The sequence below is a fragment of the Apiospora phragmitis genome (assembly GCF_038363925.1).
Source record: "Apiospora phragmitis strain CBS 135458 chromosome Unknown utg000005l:1.0-4161743.0:1.0-4166827.0, whole genome shotgun sequence".
Taxonomy (NCBI): domain Eukaryota; kingdom Fungi; phylum Ascomycota; class Sordariomycetes; order Amphisphaeriales; family Apiosporaceae; genus Apiospora; species Apiospora phragmitis.
Genome location: NW_027117403.1, coordinates 2,519,872 through 2,539,979, shown reverse-complemented (window position 1 = coordinate 2,539,979; position 20,108 = coordinate 2,519,872). Strand labels below are relative to the sequence as shown.

The 20,108-nt window shown below is 53.9% G+C and overlaps 6 protein-coding genes across 6 annotated transcripts; 5 read left to right on the top strand and 1 right to left on the bottom strand.

The window, feature by feature from the left end:
- Positions 1–678: 678 nt before the first annotated feature.
- On the top strand, positions 679–3,347 carry PG994_004795 (response regulator mcs4; the record flags this gene model as incomplete). Its single annotated transcript, XM_066856204.1, has 2 exons — positions 679–3,078; positions 3,147–3,347. The coding sequence occupies 2 exons, from the start codon at positions 679–681 to the stop codon at positions 3,345–3,347; spliced, it is 2,601 nt and encodes an 866-aa protein (XP_066718371.1).
- A 4,075-nt stretch (positions 3,348–7,422) lies between these two features.
- Positions 7,423–8,555, top strand: PG994_004794 (uncharacterized protein; the record flags this gene model as incomplete). The annotated part of the gene is made up of 4 exons (XM_066856203.1): positions 7,423–7,615; positions 7,866–8,073; positions 8,172–8,262; positions 8,352–8,555. The coding sequence occupies 4 exons, from the start codon at positions 7,423–7,425 to the stop codon at positions 8,553–8,555; spliced, it is 696 nt and encodes a 231-aa protein (XP_066718370.1).
- Positions 8,556–9,384: 829 nt separating this feature from the next.
- Positions 9,385–12,253, top strand: PG994_004793 (uncharacterized protein; the record flags this gene model as incomplete). Its single annotated transcript, XM_066856202.1, is given in 5 exon segments — positions 9,385–10,914; positions 10,926–11,177; positions 11,189–11,385; positions 11,469–11,582; positions 11,695–12,253. The coding sequence occupies 5 exon segments, from the start codon at positions 9,385–9,387 to the stop codon at positions 12,251–12,253; spliced, it is 2,652 nt and encodes an 883-aa protein (XP_066718369.1).
- Positions 12,254–14,189: 1,936 nt separating this feature from the next.
- PG994_004792 (uncharacterized protein) lies at positions 14,190–16,232 on the top strand (the record flags this gene model as incomplete). The annotated part of the gene is made up of 4 exons (XM_066856201.1): positions 14,190–14,270; positions 14,448–14,716; positions 14,800–14,819; positions 14,893–16,232. The coding sequence occupies 4 exons, from the start codon at positions 14,190–14,192 to the stop codon at positions 16,230–16,232; spliced, it is 1,710 nt and encodes a 569-aa protein (XP_066718368.1).
- Positions 16,233–16,882: 650 nt separating this feature from the next.
- On the bottom strand, positions 16,883–18,055 carry PG994_004791 (autophagocytosis associated protein- active-site domain-containing protein; the record flags this gene model as incomplete). The annotated part of the gene is made up of 3 exons (XM_066856200.1): positions 16,883–16,936; positions 17,001–17,463; positions 17,538–18,055. The coding sequence occupies 3 exons, from the start codon at positions 18,053–18,055 to the stop codon at positions 16,883–16,885; spliced, it is 1,035 nt and encodes a 344-aa protein (XP_066718367.1).
- A 1,159-nt stretch (positions 18,056–19,214) lies between these two features.
- Positions 19,215–19,762, top strand: PG994_004790 (60S ribosomal protein eL37; the record flags this gene model as incomplete). The annotated part of the gene is made up of 4 exons (XM_066856199.1): positions 19,215–19,218; positions 19,296–19,358; positions 19,432–19,503; positions 19,620–19,762. The coding sequence occupies 4 exons, from the start codon at positions 19,215–19,217 to the stop codon at positions 19,760–19,762; spliced, it is 282 nt and encodes a 93-aa protein (XP_066718366.1).
- Positions 19,763–20,108: the final 346 nt, after the last annotated feature.

Genomic DNA, 20,108 nt, shown 5'->3' with positions numbered 1-20,108 from the left:
AAGAAAAGTCAGCTATGAGCTGTCCTGTACATTGTCTATATAAAAGTAAAAAGGATCATGTCGGGGGCGAATGGGGTGCAAGGATAGCAGTCGTGGCCGCGTGGGGCGCCATGGGACGGAGCTCAAAACGGGGAACGCGCTGTGCGAAATACAATCGTACGTCCCATGTAATGTTATTGTTGTTATTCAACCATGGTGCCCAAGCAAAGCTCGCCAGCTGTTCAACGCGGCGGGCATATCTATACGCATCCTTGCAGCGAGCATGTGCGCCGGCGTTGGGCGAGCCAATGCAATTAGACAATTGGCTCTGCCGAGTTCCCATTAACCGGAGCAGACAGCCCTCAGGCTTCTTTTTGATCTTCATCGTAGCTCCCTTGGTGCAATATGTAATCTTAGGAAGGATGTGAATGAATGTTGACTGTTTCCTCCGTTGGTATTCTGACCTGTAAATGACCGACAACAAGTCAAGGCCGAGACCCAGAATCATCTGATGTCTTCGCAGTAGCAACTTGCCTTCGACTCGAGACCTACTTGTTCCACTGCTGGCGTTGCATTGCACGCAATCGAGCTTCTTCAGTTTGTCCTTTTTTTTTCTTAATAATCTTTTTTTTAATTTGCAACCACAGCCGTGGGATAAATCCCATGTAAGCATCACAGACATCTGATTAGATGTTACCAATGGTCGACCTCAAGGCGCGCATCAGAGCCAGGTTTACGAGGAGAAATAGTACTGCCCCTTCAGTCACATCGAGTAGAGCCAGCAGCGGCGACGGCCAAAGTTTGCGACACCAAAATTCGAGCCGAACACGCGACCTTCATTCGAGATATGCGGCCTCTTCCACCAATACTTCGGGCGACGTAAACGAACACAGCGACGATGAAGAGAACGCGGACAATAGCAGGGATCGGAAGCACCATCACAAAAACAAGTCTCCTTGCTCTCCTCGCTCTCCTCGCGTGCTCCTCGGCTATGGAGATCGTGGCTCTTTGACCAGCCCCAAGCGCAGGCCATCTACGACTAGGTCTACCGAGTCCACAACACCTCAGCACCCTGAAAAATCACGCTGCAGCGAAGTCGACCACAGGAGCCAGAAAGAAGAAGAAGAGGCAAAGGATATTAGCGACGGGATGGTGGTGGCTCACGGCGGCGGCGAACCAAATACTACGGACAACGGAGGTGGTGGTGAGACGCTAGCTAGTCCTAACTCTAATCACACCACTGAGTCGGGCATTGATCGGCAAGATTTTAGCAGTCCACCATCAACGGCGGCCGCCATTAACAACAGTCACAGTACCAACAACCACCATCTCCCCAGTATCAACGAACACCCCGCGTCGCCCACCACGCGGGACAACGTTGCTGCTACTGCCATCACTACTTCCGAACACCCGTCGCTCCCGACACGCCAAGCCCTTGCATCTCCTGCACCTGCACCTGACCTCGTGTCACCTGCACTTGCATCGCCCACCCGTGCCGCTCCTCCACCCAATCTCGACATCCCCATCGACGAAAACAACGCCGACCACGACGTGCAACTTCCTCTGAGCCCTGATGTAGGAACACCGACGCTCTCTACATACCTCAACCAGTTTTCACCGCGACTACCCCTATCGCCCGGCGCTACTCGGCCCGGCATCAGCAGACAGCAAAGCATCGTCCCGACTCGGCAGACGACCCTCATCAAAGCCCTTCTCAACTCGGGACATGCGCAGGACGCTGGTTATAACGTCGAAGATCCGGACCAGCTGCTGCCCTTAAGCGGAACCATGGTGACCAGGAAAATCTGGGTTAAGCGCCCTGGCGCCTCGCCGACCTTAATCACAATCAACGAGGACGACTTGGTAGACGACGTGCGCGAGCTAATCCTGCGGAAATATGCCAACTCTCTAGGCCGCAACTTTGACGCTCCCGACTTGACCCTCCGAGTCTGCCCTCGGGACCAGAATCAACGTCTTCTACAACCCGACGAGCCTATGGGAAGGACACTCGATGCCTACTTTACGGGAGGACAGACGGTTGACGATGCCCTTCTGATCGACATACCCACCCGGCGCACACCGAAGGCTTCACCCAACCCCCGATTCTACGCTGACGACCGGCCCCATGAGTCGGGATCTGATTACTTCCCGCCATACCCTCCACCTGCTCATTCCCATGGCTTAGCTACGGCTCCGGCACCAGTCGGCACTGCTCTCACCAACGGGTCGCATACCCTCCACTTGCCTCCATCCATGGCAATCCTAGGTAATGGACAGCTACCTCCTCTGCCCTCACCTGGTAGCTCCAGGAGACTCGGAGCGGCCCGTCCTAAGATACAACGGTTGCACACAGCTTCTCCTATCTCCACAGCAAATACCAACGGCCACGTACAACACACGTCGGCGCCTGGAACGGCCAACGTTGGTACGCATTACTCTTCCTCTAGGCCAGCCAGATCAAGGACTCACTCAGCTGCTTCTTCAGAACAATCCTCCAACCATCACCCGCACCCCCATCAGGCCCCGAGCGCACCGCCCATGCCAACACCGCCCATCCCAGAACGCGTGGAAACTCCCCCTCCTCCGCGGATATCCTCCCCTCGCCCTTCAGCTCGAGCCAAGAAGAGTAAGAAGAATGTGGACCATCCCTCGCTCCCGCCGGGTATGCTGAATGGCGGAGTTCCACCCATCAACGTGTTGATTGTCGAAGATAACATTATTAATCTGAAGCTGCTCGAGGCTTTTGTTAAAAGATTGAAGGTGCGGTGGCAAACGGCCATGAATGGCCGCGACGCCGTCACCAAGTGGAGAGATGGTGGTTTCCATTTGGTGCTCATGGATATTCAACTGCCTGTCATGAACGGCCTCGAGGCTACACGCGAAATTAGACGACTGGAAAAGGTCAACTCCATCGGCGTCTTTTCGTCTTCGGCGAGCAGCGCTCCCGAGGACGTGAAGGCGGAGCCTGCTGACGAGGATAAGCTTTCCAACACGGAAATGTTTAAGAGCCCGGTCATCATCGTCGCTCTGACGGCAAGTTCGTTGCAGAGCGACAGACACGAAGCTCTGGCTGCTGGCTGTAATGATTTCTTGACCAAGGTACGTTCCTTTTTCCCGCTCTCACCAAGTATGTTCCGGTCACTCTTGCTTACCCGACCGACTTATAGCCTGTCAACTTCGTGTGGCTGGAGAGAAAGGTCATGGAATGGGGATGCATGCAAGCCCTTATCGACTTCGACGGTTGGAGGAAGTGGAAGGACTTCTCTCAAAAGACAGAAGAGAGCGACGCGGCAAAGAAAGCTGCTGCCGCCAAAGCCAAGGCAGCCAAGAAAAACCGCCTCTCGATGACCACAGTGGCTGCTGCCTGATGAAGCGGTCATTATTGTCTTATCAATAGCAAGCGCGGTTTAAAGGAGTTCTGGGCTTCGGTGTACAGTAGATCTTCCGTTCTACGATTGCTGCCGCATTTCAAGCCCTTCCCTGGACACCTCATACATGCAGACCGCTGCTTTTCTTTTGTGTACAGGAGCGAGCGAGTGGCGACGGATAGTACACCCCGTATGAGCATGGCAGGGGCATTAATGGCAGACAACAAAGTCCCTGCCGTTGATAGAATCCTCACAGGGGACCAGATATCCGACGTTATTGTGGGAAGACTGTATCATAACATAAGCGTTGGTTGTCTCTATGTTGGGAGCATTGGCCCCTGGAGGTATATGTTTAGCAGGGTAACAAAACACAAGATCAAGCAAGGATGAAATGATACCACTTTTGAATTTAAACAAACTGGATAAAACATCTATCAGCCTATGCTCCTTCCACGAAAGGCAGGCCCCTCATACGAAAGTAGTTGCTGGTGAAAGAGACCCAGCAGTGGCTACGCTGTTTCACTGGGCAGCCTCATCAACCATCACCACATTGTATAGGGTAAATGGAACACAATTATCTCTCGTCTTTGGACCATTCGTCAAACAAAGTCTAGGCATGCAGCATAAGCCACCCGACGTGATTGATCGTGTTTGGGAAGTCGAAGAGTGCTGCATCTCATTTTGGGAGTTTGTCCGGCAGTTATATCAAAAGGGGGTCAAATGCCAGCAAGTAGCCGATTGGCGATTGGCCAAGCCGGCGGGCGGGCGAACACGATACCACAAGGCAGACATCGCAATCATAGCGAGAACGTCTCGAAGTTGCATGCAATGGGAAAGGCCATGGTATATTCAGATAGTTGATTTATATTCCAGATCCTGCGCCGGCGAGTCACGAAGATTGTTTCACGTGAACGTCGTTCGCATGGCTCTTTTGAGTCATTGACGGAGACTTGCGGTGACAGGGTTTGAATCACCCTTAACAACAGACGTAAGGCAACAAACTTCTGATTCCGTTCTTCGTTGTTGACTTGCTCACGACTCAGAGAGTAGCAGACCTCTGACGAGCATCTTTTCGCTTTGCCGCTGGGGCTTGGGGGAGTTGCGGACCACACCGGACGTACGATTTCTTGTTGGCCGCAGCACTCGCGAACGTCCGACTGCTTGTTTGGTTTTGCCTGTCTAGTCGTCCCAGACCCCTTTTCAAAGGAGACACAATAGGGGCTTCGTCGTTTCGTTATGGCGTTTTTGCTATATACTACAATCGCTTACGATCTGCTTAGGGAACCGACAAACCAACAAGGCTTTCAATAACGCAGATAGGACCTTGGCCGTGGGCAGTGGAAGAGTCCTGGAGAAGTGAGGGAAGCGGCCCCGTCCGAATCATGGCATATAGAAGGGTTTCGGACTGGCGCCTCTCAGTCATTCATCCAGACACCTTCTTGTTCTACATTGACGGATGGTGTGTACGTCTTACTGACACCGGCCAGTGAGGCCCATCGGGATTTTCTAAAGTCGCCAGCTCTTTTGCTACCTAAGGTATCCGGTACTAGGCTAAGTAGGTAGGGTCTCGCATGACTGAAAAGGTTCGAGGAGGGGAGTTGAGATGCATGGAATAGGGGACCAAACCCCTCTCAGCCCACGAATCGTTCTTCACAGCTAGATGTAATTTTCGATTTGAACCAGGCTTCGAACAGGAGTACACGTTATCAGGTGAGAGTGGATGGTCAGATCAGCAAGGGTGGCAGTAGTGTTGTGGTAAGCCCCGAGCGACCCCGCTAACATGGGAAATAGTAGAGCAGGCGGATCGATTTCTCCTCATTTGACCGTAAGTTGAAGCGATATTTAGGGCGATACAATGTCCAGATGGACAGTGTGATATCGCGCGGTGGCAGTGGCCATCTTAGGATTTCCATCGGCAAGAAGACCTATCGCTAGGTATGCGTTTGCTCACCCGCGGCCAGGTCCAAAGGAACGGATTATTATCATCAAGTCTGACTGAGAAACAAGCCGTATAGCTCGCCACAGACGTAAAGTAACACAGTACTCTCGTTCAAACGAACCCGCCTGGGCTGCTCGATGATTCTGCCATATTATCTTGTTGGGACGTGCCCAGCACGACCACTGCACTCAAACTCAACTACATCTTAAGGCAAACCGAGTCCCTCGAGGTTGAACTTACGGTAGCCAAGAGTAATCAGAGGCTAGTATACCAGGTCGGTCCATATTAGCCGTGGTCCTCGCGATATATCAGCGCATCTCCTTTAGGTGTAGCTTGCTTGAGATACATTCTACGTTACGCATCACTTCTTCGGTTGGCTACGATGGCATCTTCGCTCATATTCCTGGCCGTCACCACGTGCGGCGAAATATGTATTGATTTATGATTGGCTTAAACAGCCGCGTGGTTCGACCAGGAGCGTGTCGCGTCGGTGGTAAGTCGAAAGTCACGTTATTGGACTTGATTTGGCCTGAACGGGACAGCCTGGGTTGCTCCTTCCTTCTCGAGAAATGGAATTTGCTCAGCTTAGGGGGCGGTGTTCTCTTTTTGGTAATTTCTTGCTAAGTTCCTTGTTTTCCCATCCTTCCTTATTTTGTTCTTCGATGTATGCGTGACTCTCTTGAGGCTCCTTCTAGCCGACAATCCATTTTGTAGGATCACACATCGCCATGCTGCTGAGGTCACGATTGCACTATCGATTCCTTGCGTCTCACCTAATCGGTATGGGCATGTTGCTAAAAACAGGCACTGTCAACGAAAGCTCCATATACGCATGCGATGATCAGTACCTTATTCGTTACAGTGAGTTCCGTATCTATCCGCCTGCGTTTCGTGCAGCGATTGGGCTTTTCAGCGTCGACTACTATACGGTCGAAGTTCTCCGAATTCCGTACGGACCTGGCCTTAGGCCTTCTAGATGGTGACTCGTAAGCGAAGCATTCGCTGAAGGAGGACTGGACGCGTCTGGATGTGGATATTGCGCGGATCCTCCGTCTTCGATTATGTGGCGAGCGAAGTGAGCCCAAAGGGGTTCCAGACCTTGGCCCCTGCATCTGACCGTGTCGAAGTCGGATGTTTCCTGTGCCAGGAACGAAATCTCACTTCCAAATCAGTCCTGCATGCAGGAACGGTGAAATCGGCGACAGGGTATCTGAGCTTATGCTACGTCGCATTCAGCCGGATTGAGTCGACAACTCATGGCGAGACACGCTCGCCCGCACGTCAAAGACGTTGCCAAGATCAAGCTTCCTCTTTTCAGCCTCATGCCCATGCTAAGACGATCTGTGAAGCTGAGGCCCGTCATGGTGATTAGGGGGTAAAGCAGGCTTCCCGGCCTCATGGCCAAGCCCATGCTCACGAACAATGCCACTCCGTACTTCGAGGGCGTGTAATGTAAGCTCTCTCTCACTGCCCAGGTACTACAGCCTACTCCTTAGCTTACTTACCTCTGAAGAGCTCAGCTCCAAACTACGTCATACAGAGTTCGCATGAGAGGTAGTGTTGGTATTGCGCCTTGGATAAGCCGCCCTCCGCTTAGCTACAGCTGCTTGGACCCCATCCCTCCAGGCATCGCTGACGCCCCAAATGGATCGTTCTCAGACGAGTAACCACTATGTTTCAGTTCGCTTGCAAGCCATTTTGTGTTTCCCACGCCCAGAACATGGCGATGTGAAAAGGTATCGTAACACCTTCAAGGCCCTACAGCCTGAGTTTCCCAAATAGGCTTGAAAAGTTGAAGATGCATGACTGCACCGCAGTAGGATGATCGGAACCTCCAAATCCCCTCATGGTGACCATTCAATTGCCGTTTAGAGATGCTCGCTCCCCTATGTTGAGGAGCTTATGGCGGCCTTCAACGCTCACCCGCTTGTGCCTCGACGCTGGTAACTTGTAGCTTGTATGGGATCATGAGAACAGAAGGCATCGTCCGAGGGCCTGGGTACGAGCTATCGAGTGGAATTTCAAGTATATAAAGCGAGCGTTGTTGCCACGAGTGTATTGCCTCTCAAGTTCACAAAGCAAACTCAGAATCTAAACACCCCTTACATATATCAACAACAATATTCATATTACAAAATGGTTGCTGTTCTAGTAACCTCGCTATTCATCTCCTTCGCCGGCAGCGCTCTGGCTTCTGCAGTCCTGCCCGCGGTGACCGGAGTCGAGGGAGTTATCCCCTTCCGGCCTGGTCACGCTCGGTCCCAGGCCTACCCCTCCGCCAGGGGTCCCGGACTCTCTCAGGGCTATGCTGGGACCGGGGCCCAAGTATGTGACCATCACCATTACTAACAAAAGGGACGGGCCTATTTCGACTTCTCATGCCCGTGACCCAAGCAGTAAGTCTCAAACCCACCATTTCATTACAGATCAGAAACATGAATCGTGGCGAGCTCTCTCTACTTCCTGGCAGAAGACTGACATCTGCACTGACATGGCCCAAAACATTCCTCTCATGGTCAATATATAACGGGATTATCTTCGTGGATATCTACTGACTCATGTGTTGCATCACTACATAGCTCCTCCGATGGTCTCCGGTAACGCCAACCCCGGTGTCATTCCTGCTGGTGGAAAGGCCGAGTTCGCTGTTCCGACTGGCTGGATCGGCAACGTTGCCATCACCCCGTCCGGTTACAAGCTCACCAACGATATCACCCTCATCGAGGCCAACTACGCGATCCCTGGCGGGTACAGCTACGCCGTCGCCGACGTTGACGTTAGCTTCGTGTAAGTATTGCCACTGGATCTTATATCAGGGCGAAACATGTCTCGCAGAGCCACAGCATGATGATGTGTACTGACTGACTATTGGCACAATGATCTAGTAACGGCTTCTCGGTTAGCACCGTCTGCTCTTGCGACAACAAAGTCGTTACTGGCTGCAATAAGAACCTATGGAACCTGAACACGTGCGCCGTAAGTTGACTCCTTAATCCTCCCCGACTCAGAATCCAGCCCCCAGGGTTTCGTGTGTTCTGACCATCTTGGTGTGCGCGGCAAAACAGAACAACAACGGGCAAGGCGGTTGTGTCAATCCGCTGCGTGACGACAAGTCCGCTACACAGGCCGCGCCCTTCTTCCGTCCCTGCCAGCACGCGGCCTGGACCTACGTCGAAGACGGCGATGCCGATGCCTGGGGTCTCTGCCAGAGTGGTCACATCACCTGCTGTGTTGGGCCCAACTGCGCTCCCAACCCCAAGCAGTCCTAGAAGCCAACGGCCTCTTGGATTCAAGCTGCTCTATCCGAAAGCCCAATTCATCTCTTGAGGTGAGATGAGGTTGGGGAGATTAGGGGGAAAGGGACAAAAGGGGATAGGGGCTGGAGTTTGGCCCAATTCTTCGATTCTTGCATATACTTCGTCACTCGCTTGCAGTTGTATCATTAAAGGGGGAAAAGATGCTGGAAAAAGGATTACCGCATCAAAGATTGCATATAAAAGTTTCTATATATATATTGGCAGCAGTAAATATTTATCGCGATCTCTACCCGTCTCATCGACCCCGTGTTAGAACTTTGTTTTTAAGTTGTCGGCTCCGCTCGACTTGATGAACAACTGGGTGTTCCCTGTCAAACAAGCTGGCAGGGCGAGCTTTGAACTTCCTCAAATGGGGGGCACACCTGTTTCTTGATTGGGTCAGATGTGATGTAGTATTACCCCAACTCTATCCAGGGCAGGCCCCGGTTTGCTTCCAAGCGTTCCAATCAGAGTCAATAGCTCATCCGGGCCTGGTATCTTACATGACTTCCTATACAGTTGCTTGATATTGTGGGAAATGACCTCGGAATTGGAGTTGATAAGAGCACACTTGCTCGCTGCCCCACCTACAGATGTTGACCTGTCGGCACTTACATTACGACCTTCCGAATACAGCCTCAAACGGGCCGGATATGATAGGGAGGGGCAATCTGCCTGAATGAAATCGATTGAGAGTGAGGATCTCTTTAAGATGTTGTCGCTTTGCAGCACTCAACAGAGAGGACTCATGCTATAACATGTTTTACTAGACGGGTATCAACGTCAAGACTTAAATTTCAACATGTTCAGCCTCTTTATCGCACTACTGGGCCTCCTTTGTGTCCCACTAGCCATAGCCCAAAATAACGATGATATTGGCCTGAGGAATGGATACCTCAACCTGACCACCAAGAGCTTCGAGCTCAAGCTCGTGCGCGACGCCGGCGTCTTGGTCTCGCTGAAGCCCGCCGGCGACTCGTTCGACTTCCTGCCCTTCGACTACCTGAGCTACCGCGCCCGCAACGGCCAATACCACTGGGGTGACATCACCTACCGCTACCGCGAGGCCTCCGCCTCTGGCGGTGGTGGGAGCTGGATCGATGGCGATTCGGCCGCGGCTCGCAAGCCGGTGCTGCAGGGGGCGACGAATGATGACCAAGAAGGGGCCCTGGCCACCTCCATCTTAACGCCCACGCTGCCCGGCGGCAGCCCGCTCAACGTGACGCGGCGGTGGACCGAGGTATCGGGCGGCGACTTAGGCTTGCGCTTCACGATCCGGAACTCCGGCCCCGTCGCCCTCGAGCTGGGCAGCCTGGGCTTCCCCACCGAGTTCAACAGCATCTTCACGGGCCGGCCGACGGCCGAGATGGCCGCGGTCTGCTCGCTGTCGGACCCCTACATAGGGATGCACGCGGGGCACATCCGCGTCGCGCCGACCAAAGGGAGCGGGCCCGCTCTCGTCGTCACCCCTTTATTACTAGGTGATGGCGACAACAATAAGAACAACAACAACAGCAGCAGCACGCCCATGGAAGCGTACCGCAACCTACAAGAGAGCCACTACGACGAGCAGACGGCGTACGGGAGCCAGACCTTTGAGGGGCTGTACGAGTGGCAGGTACTCACCAAGGCGTGGGCCGAGAATGAGTGGGCTGGGACTGGCGTCGAACCGTGGAATGCGCCTTCGTCGCGGGTTCTGCAGCCTGGCGAGTCGCTCGAGTTTGGTCTGCGGTTCTCGGTGGCCAAAGAGGGCGTCCGCGAGCTGGACGCGGTCATCCGGTCCACGGGAACCCCAGTCGCGGTAGGCGTGCCCGGCTACATCATCTCGCAGGGGTCGTCTGCCATGCTGTATCTGCAGAGCACATCAGAGGTGCAATCGGTCACGGTGAGCCCATCGGAGGCATTGGCAGTCACGAATCAGTCTGCGGGGAGGTACTCAGTGACCCCTGGCGGCTCAGCCTGGGGCCGCGCCCGGCTCGAGATCCAGTACGGCGACGGGAAGCTGCAGACGGTGCACTACTACATCACCAAGCGGGGCACCGAGGCCGTCGGCGACCTGGGCCACTTCTCCACGACGGAGCAGTGGTTCAACGACACGTCGGACCCGTTCGGCCGGGCGCCTTCGGTCATGACGTACGACTACGAGGCGAAAGCCATCGTGGCCCAGGACCCGCGCGCGTGGGTCGCCGGGCTCAGCGACGAGGGCGGGGCCGGCTCGTTCCTCGCCGCGGCCGTGAAGCAGGCGGTGCAGCCGAGCGCCGCCGAGGTGGCGAAGCTCGAGAGCTTCGTGGACGGCGTGCTGTGGAAGACGATCCAGACCGCCGACTTTGCCGTGCGCAAGAGCATATTCTCTACGAGCCCGCCCAGATGCCGGGGTACCAGTACAATCCGTCGTTCGACTGGTCCGTCTGGTGGTCCTGGAACAAGCAGGCGTCGTACGCGATAGACCGGGCGTACGACTATGTCCATGTCGCCGCGACGTACTGGGCGCTGTACCGAGTCGCGCGGGCGTATCCCGCCCTGACGCGGAGCCACGCGTGGGAGTTCTACCTGAACCAGGCGTACCAGACGATTATGAGAAGTATGAAGTCCGACGTTGGATACAGCCGCGTTGGTCTGATGGGGAGACCGTCTTCGGGGAGATCCTGGCCGACCTGAAGCGAGAAGGGCAGGCGTCGAAGGCAAGCTCGCTGGAGGAGAGCATGCGCTCTCGGGCCACGCAGTGGAACTCGGAAGAGGTACCGTTCGGCAGCGAGATGGCGTGGGACTCGACGGGCCAAGAAGGCGTTTATTACTGGACCAAGTAAGTTCGCTCACGAATGTGTGGCCAACACACCACTGAGTGTACAATTCGATGATCACATTTCTGACAAGTTGACTGCTTAGATACTTCGGCTCGAGAACACAGCACTCAAGACTGTCAACAGCGTACCTCGGGCTCATGCCCGCGGTACCACATTGGGGCTGGAACGGCAATGCCAGACGATACTGGGATAACATGTACTACTCACCTCCTTCTCCTTATTTATTATTCCCATCCCATCCCTTTTTTCTTCTGCCCCTGTAAAGTACAATAGTATTCTTGCTGATATCGAGTCACCCCTTTGACCAGCTACGGCGGGAAGCTCCAGAGGATCGAGCGGCAGATTCATCACTACGGCTCCGGGCTCAACTCGCTAGTCCTGCTCTCAGCGTTCCGTCACGATCCGTCCGACGCCTACCTGCTGCGCGCGGGGTACGGCGGCGTGAGCGGCCCGCTGAGCAGCATCCACGCGGACGGGTTCGCGTCCGCCTCGTTCCATTCGTGGCCCGACACGCTCAAGTGGGACGGCTACAGCGGCGACTACGGGCCCAACTTTGTCGGCCTCGCGCTCGGGTCGGGCACCTATGTGGCCGACATGGGAGACGAGGACGGCGGGATCGGGCTCGTGGCGTTCGGCGGGAGCCTGAAGATCGAATCAGGAGGCAGGGTCACTGTCATCACGGGCGATCCAGTAAGGAGACGGGTCTTTATCGGACCTCTTGGCGTGCTATTAAACATTGATGCTGGGATTATCAGCGAGTTTAGCTATGAAGCAGGTGGCAGTATTTCTGTCCTGCTGTCGCAGTTGGAGGGGTTCCGAAAGCTGATGCTGCCGTCCTTTGGATCGAAACGCCGTCCAGCTCTGTAAACTACACGGTGACGACCTCGGGACTACAGAAAGTCAGAGGAGGTTGGAAGGTGCCGTTGTCAACGGATGCAACTGTCGAGTTAAGCTCTGTCTAGTCGAATTATAGAGGCTGGTATATTTCCCTTGATGTGTGAGCTTGACGGTGTTCGGCGGATTCAGCCAAGCCAGCCTCAAATGCCATGCTTCTTGACCTACATATGACATATGTAGGTGTTGCCAATGGCAGTTGTAAGTCGATAGCGTGACGATCCCAGTGGATGAACTGATAAGCATCGGGCCCCAGCCGATTCGCTCATTGGTCAAGGCCATGATAGCCGGACATTTGATGTCTCTCTTGGGGTTAGCGGCAGGCGCACATACTGTACAATGAATGCATTGATCTGTTTGATATCGGCTTGAATGGAGGTGATAAGGATTCGGGAGCTGAATCCACCCACTGCATGTATGAGGTATGCACTGCTGTAGCTCGAAACTTAGTTTAGATGCTGCAGTGCAGCTGAAATGGGTGTCGCGTGTTTTCAGTTTCTGTTACGTGCGCGACTTGTTCGCCGAGCTGAGAGTGTTGGAGGTCCCAGTAGATCGGGACGAGTGACAAAGTGGGGAGGGACCGCCGTATCAGTTGCATCCAGTGAGGGTTACCCGCAATCTCCCCTCACTAAAACTCCAGCTAGAGATTGGCGGATCAAGGTGAATGAGACGATGTCGGAGGAAATAGGGAGAGAGAGAGAGAGAAAAACGCCTGTTTAGCTGCTATGAGAGCACAATAGAGGACTGGACTGTGACTCAGCTCTTGAGAACATTCACCTATTCCTCGTATGACTTTGTGGTAACAATTTGGTAATCAATGTACTTCCCTAGGCTACCTAGGATAGGATAGAGCCCAAGGTTATAAGTGGGAAAGCCCTATGGCAACTCTCAACCCCCACATCCCACACTCTGGGATCTGCCAAGACTGCATGTTAGCCGCTGCATGTGTGTATGGTGGCACAACATCAATAATGTTTTCAGCCGTTGTCGTTGCCTTTTCTGGATGATGAGGCGTGCATGATGACTAGAAACACCCGATGAAGAAGGCATCCATCGGAGAAGCCCTCTTGTCAACTGGCCTGCCTCACTAACAGAGGGATGGTCTCAGCCTCCCGGAGACTAGACCCGGATTCGGTCTCATCGCCAAGACACCAAAAGATAAAACTTCTCGCCCTTCGTGGACGAGAGCCGCCCAACGGCATTATCTCATTCAATTAGTTGTAGACGAGTTTTCCCTCCAGCCCACACACATTGCGACCCCGGTCTATCTTGGCGAAAACGCCTACAACGGCTTATTCCCTCCTGCTCTCTTGCCATTTTTGCCCCCCGGAACCATGCTGGCTGCTGTGAATGGTAGCCCAGGCAAGCTCTCCTCTTTTCTACGGAGCCTGCTCTCGAACCTAGTCTATCTTGACCAAGTACCAGTGCCATAGAGCAAGTATGTGATAGACACCTCGACGGCCTTGGCCTCGGCCTGGACCCTGAACCTGAACCCGGCCTCGCTTCTGGGCGGGTACCCATCGAGCTACTTTTTTTCTTGGGTGATCTCGTTCTCACATGTGTGTATGCATTTAAATATTGGAGTTTCCCGCCTCCCGTAGCTCTGGGAAAAAATTGTAGATGGGTCGATGATTTTGTAGGATACCCCTTCCTCCGCTGCGAAGGCCGTGACAACCCCTTAGCTTGGTCGACTGTGGTCATCATCTGTCTGTCTCCCTTGCCATTATTATAAGAGCTGTAGCTCCCTGGCTTAGTTGCGTTTCTGGTCTTCTTTTTGGTATCGGTTACCCGCGACTCGGGCGCGCACGAGTTTATAGTCGTATCTTGGACTATACTACACGATCACTGCAGCCAACGAATAACAGGGGAGACGTAACTTAAAACATCTATATCCGCCACAGTCGACACAATGGATTGGCTCGAGAACCTCAACAAGAAGGTGGCGGGCGGCCCGGTCGGTCGCTGGTTCCGGCTGGACGGCTCAGGCCATGTATGTTCATCTCTTCTCTCTACTTTCATTGTCGCAGGGTGGTCGCCATTATATCTATCCATCGATACTCTCTCGAGTATGTGAGATGGGTCAGATATGGTGGCGATATTCTGCGCGCAATGTGTATGTGAGACAAGTCCGGATTTGCTAAATGGATCCTCTTTCAACGCAATATAGGCCAAATCGCGCAAGGGGTCCCTTTTTACGACCGAGATCCGGGCCGGCATTGTCGCCTTCTTTGCCATGGCCTACATTATCGCCGTCAACGCCTCCATCGTCTCCGACACTGGTGGTACATGTGTGTGCCATGGCGAGCCCGACGATCCCATCTGTGCGAAGAACGAGGAGTACGCGCTCTGCGCGGCCGAGGTCAAGCGCGATATGGTCACGGCTACGGCAGCCATCGCCGCGCTGACTTCCTTCTGTATGGGTTTCTTTGCTAATCTGTAAGTAATTCGAGGCGGTGACACCAATATGCTAGTCATGTAATGAAAAAAGGGGGGTGAGAGGACTAACTCAATGTTCATAGCCCGGTCTCCCTCGCTCCTGGTATGGGACTGAACGCTTACTTCGCTTACACCGTCGTTGGGTACCACGGCACCGGCACGGTGCCCCTACCAAGTCGCCGTCACGGCCATCTTCGTCGAGGGCTGGATCTTCTTCGCCCTCGCGCTCTTCGGCCTGCGCCAGTGGCTCGCGCGCGCGATCCCGCGCTCCATCAAGCTGGCGACGGGCGTTGGCATCGGCCTGTTCCTGACCATCATCGGCCTGACCTACAGCGAGGGCATCGGCCTGATCGTGGGAGGCCAGTCGACCCCGCTGGAGCTGGCGGGCTGCCTGCCCGGCCTCAAGGGCACGGGCGACGCCGACCCGGGCATGTGCCCGGACTCGGGCAAGATGCGCAACCCGACCATGTGGATCGGCATCTTCTGCGGCGGCATCCTGACCGTCCTGCTCATGATGTACCGCGTCAAGGGCGCCATCATCGCCGGCATCACGCTCGTCTCCATCATCAGCTGGCCCCGCACCACCGACATCACCTACTTCCCCTACACGCCCGTCGGCGACGACGCGTTCAACTTCTTCAAGAAGGTCGTCGACTTCCACCAGATCCAGCACACGCTCGTCGTGCAGGAGTGGGACATTGCGCAGTATGGCGGCCAGTTCGGCCTCGCCCTCGTCACCTTCCTCTACGTCGACATCCTCGACTGCACCGGCACCCTCTACTCGATGGCGCACTTCGCCGACCTCATCGACCCCGTCACCCAGGACTTCGAGGGCTCCTCGCTGGCCTACATGGTCGACGCCATCGGCATCTCGATCGGCGCCCTGCTGGGCACGCCGCCCGTGACCGCGTTCGTCGAGTCGGGCGCGGGCATCAGCGACGGCGGCAAGACGGGTCTGACCTCGATGACGACGGGCATCTGCTTTTTCATCAGCGTCTTCTTCGCGCCCATTTTCGCCTCCATCCCGCCCTGGGCCACGGGCTGCGTGCTGGTCCTCGTCGGCTCCATGATGGTCAAGTCGGTGACCGAGATCAACTGGCGCTACATGGGCGACGCGATCCCGGCCTTCATCACCATCGCGCTGATGCCCTTCACCTACTCTATCGCCAACGGCCTGATCGGCGGCGTGTGCTCGTACATCCTCATCAACTCGGTCGTGTGGCTCGTCGAGAAGGCCTCGGGCGGCCGCGTCGTGCCGCACGACAAGGACCTCAAGGACCCCTGGACCTGGCGCATCCCTGGCGGCATCTTCCCGCTCTGGACCCGCCGCCTCGCGTCGGGCAAGAAGGACTTCTGGCGCGAGGACGAGGTGCCCGTGCACGAGTCGGCCTCGCACGCGGGCTTGCAGAACGATGCCAATGGCGAGAAGCTGGCGTTGGCAGATGGCGCCGGCGGCGTGTCGGACAAAGATACTTCCAAGGTGACGGGGAAGGCGACAGGGGATAAGACGCATTAAGCGTTGATCGTTTTGGGTTATTTTTTCCAAAAAGGTATTCATTTATTGGTTTTGATTTTTGGTATATAAAAAGGATGTGTCCGCAGGAATGTACACAGCGGAACGTTGCTGAAGTTACATATGTGAGCAACAGTTGATATCAGTGATACTAGATATGCGAGACGAAGACAATCGAATCGAAAGTTCATAAAACTACTGCTATGCCAAGATGAAAATTTGATATGTATTGCATCAATGCGGCTTCGAATCATCAAGTACTTAGGCACTTAACCATGTGCAAACTAAGCCATTGACTACGAAGTAAAGCCTGAAGATATCGTAAGTCTAGATAATCTCAAGTATGCAAGCACATAGACACAAAGACGGTTGCATGTAAGAGACACCTTCAGTTGATGATAATGGGATCATCATCACTACGAGATAGTATATGTACTGAGTACAATTCACAGGCTGTGTTCCGCTCTAGCCAATCAACCAACCGATCAGACTGCTCTATGCCTAAGTTGACTCGATCCTCGAGCATCCAAGCACCAAAACGCCTGAGTAAATTCAGAGAACATCAGCCACGCCGTAAAAGTATCTTGCGCGCTGGCGTACAGGTAACCATGATACAGAACCAGGGCCAAAGGGCGTTGATTAACAAACACAAACTACACGCCCATGGTAAAGTCATGTTCTATGCCAGGGGTGACACTGGCCATGAACTGAAGCCGCAGTGTTAGCATACTGATCAGAAAGTATCAGGATTGACCCAAAGTAACAACTCACCTTCAAAAAGACTATGAGGTACTGATCAACCCGAATGGCGACTTCGGGGTCCTCAGCCTCCACTTCCTCCCAATCGTCATTACTAGACTCGGCAGCTGCTTCGGCGCTCTTAACGTCAAGCTTGTTAATCTCATCGGCCAGGCCCTCCATGCCGGCATCATTGCCAACACTCTTGCCAGCTTTCATCTTGTCGCGACGGATCTTGAGGGCGGCGTCGGCACGATCTGGCAGAGTCTTCATGACGGACGCATGCTTGCAAGGGTGGACGCTTGCCATCTTAACATTGCTAGCAAAGAAGGGGAAATCCTCGAGAGTCACTGTCTTGTCCTTGTAATCGCCGACAATATCCTCCATCATGAGCTGAGGCGCAAGTGGCTGTCCGTCGGAGTAGCCCGACAAGTATAGACGAGGTGTACGGTAATACGGCGAGTACATGATGTAGAGATTGTATGTTCGGCGGGCACTAGCAGCAGGTGATGTTAGTATCGACCCTCGCATATTTGGCTTTTAGGAATCTTTGCAATAGTCGTAACTTACCCCTTTCTTTTGTGGGCGTCTGCGTCGCGAATGATGGCCTCATCATCGTCCTCGTCCTCCATATCCGGAATATCGTCATCGTCTTCGATGTCGCCCACGTTGCCAGCGTCATCCACCGTCCGGACTTCTTTGGCCTTCAGTGGCTGCGAGCTGCTGAGGCCGCCAGTGCGCAACCAGCCGTCGTCATCATCTCCTTGGCCTTTGGACTTGAAGTCGTCGCCGTCGCCGACAACCGCTTCCTCGTGACCTGCATCCCCGGCGAAGTTATCGTCGAGCCGCCGGTGGCAAGGGACGTTGCGCGTGACAAGGTACTGCTTGTCGTCAGGCAAATGGTTGGCACGCTGGGCGTCAGACTCGGCGGAGGCCCACTGCCATGTCGGGAATTTAAAGGTGAGATAGTCGCCAGCGGCTACGAACTCCTCGGGTGTGATCTGACCCGTCTTGCGAAATGTCGACTTGTGCGACACGGGCGTATATTTGTCCCGGATGGTGTTGACCGTCGAGTAAAGAAGATTCATCGTGACGGAGAGATGTGGAGGCGTTTATGTGCCCGTAATTACCGAGTTAGGTCGAGACGAGTCGAGTCGTCTCGCGTCGTCGGATCTCAAGGAGATGTCTTTCAAAGTACAACAAAGAAGGGCTGGAGGGGTAGGTGTAAGTGGTGCCTAGTAACGCTGGTGTTATTGTTGTGCAGGAGGATACTTGCACTACAATGAGGTGTAGAAGAAGTCTTAACGTTGTTTGTTAAAGGAGAGAGCAAGCGCAGGAATGAAAGGTTGTGAGGTTGATTACAATGATAATACGCGACGTAGAATGGGAGTCTTTGTTACTTGCAACTTAGGCAGGCTGATTCATGACGGAAATGAAGTTCCCAGGGCAGGTAGTTGAGCTGGTGTCGTCACATGGTACTGAGGCACGCGCAGTAAGGGCGTGCTGGAGCGCTGACACCCCCAGTCAGCACTGGAACTGATGGAGGGGCAATGTGAATATGTACTGTACCTTAAAGAGTCGCAATGATTCCTCAGAACAGATTAAACTTCTGTATATTATACTACCTAGCAGACTACAGCTTCTCAACGGACAACATGTCAAATAGAACACTCACTGATTGAAGTCAACAAGTCAATCCTTTATGAGCCGCTACTCTGGCATAGGTTTAAGCCTACTTGCGTTGTACCCGACCTCGGAAGGGTCGATGGTGAGATCCTCTTATCCAACCATGACTTAGGATGGTGCGGGGCAGCTCCGTTATCTAATCGGTATAGCGTACTTAGTATGTGCATAAGTACTCTTTGTTGAATAACCAGCTGGGAGAGACATTTTGGCCATGGGGCAGGTGGTGGGCACTTGCCCGGCTGACCTTTCGTCGGCTCAGTCGCACTTTGCCGAATTCAGCTAAGCCAAAAAACTGGATTGGGGCAGTCACCTGATCCCACACAACACGCACGCTACCTCAACTCCAACAAAATTGACTGACCTATGCCAAAAACTTTCGGATTTTGAGCAGACGCCAGAACAATTTACTAACCCCCCAGCATCCCACCACCTCGTCAAGATCTCGTTGGGTAACATCTAGCAAGAAGGTATGTACATCATCGAAACCGCCATTATTCGAACTCTCAATTCGAGGGAAATTCGCTTGCTGACATTTTTTCCCTCTGATTTTGCAGTCTCAAAATGAGTTAGTAGCCCACGCTCACCGAACGAAACAACCGATTGGAAACGAGTGCGACCAGACTTACTGACTTCGATGAACAGCCAAGGGAACTTCCAGCTTCGGCAAGCGCCACAACAAGACGCACACTCTGTGCCGACGATGCGGTTAGTCATTGGGACCTCGATCATGCTGGGAAAGGAATATCAGTTGGACTGACATGAGGACTCTCATCTACAGGACGTCGATCGCTCCACATCCAGAAGCACACCTGCGCTTCTTGCGGTTACCCTGCTGCTAAGACCCGAAAGTGTACGTTTATTGCTCTGTCCTGCCGGCTCTGGACAACTCAGCTCGCTAGGAGAACGACTGGGTCAGGCCTGGTGCTGTCACGCGACGGACGTTTTACTGACAAGATGGCGATGCAGACAACTGGGGCGAGAAGGCCAAGCGCAGAAAGACCGTCGGCACCGGCCGCATGCAGTACCTCTCCGGAGTTTCTCGCCGCTTCAAGAATGGCTTCCAGACCGGCATGCAAAAGAACGCCCGGGGCCCGGCCCTGAAGGCATAGATGGACGTTATTGGTGACTTCTGAGGGTTTGCATCATGGTACTACGAAAGGCCGTTTGGCGTGATAAGGATTGCATCATTGGGACTGAATTTCCGGGACCCACGAGGTCTCTCTGCCTGACGAAGAAGGAGGGCATGTTACGCTAGCAATTCCGACCAAAAATTGCATTTTTCGAGGCATTTGATGAGTGTCACGGCAATACGAAAGAATCTACGACCGACAAGATGTTTCCATGAAACACGCTATCTGGTGCGCTGTTGTGGATGGGGAAGGACAAAACCCAATTCGGTCTTCCAAATGTGATGACAATGTCCATCTGCTTTAGTATCACGGCGTCAAGAGGTAT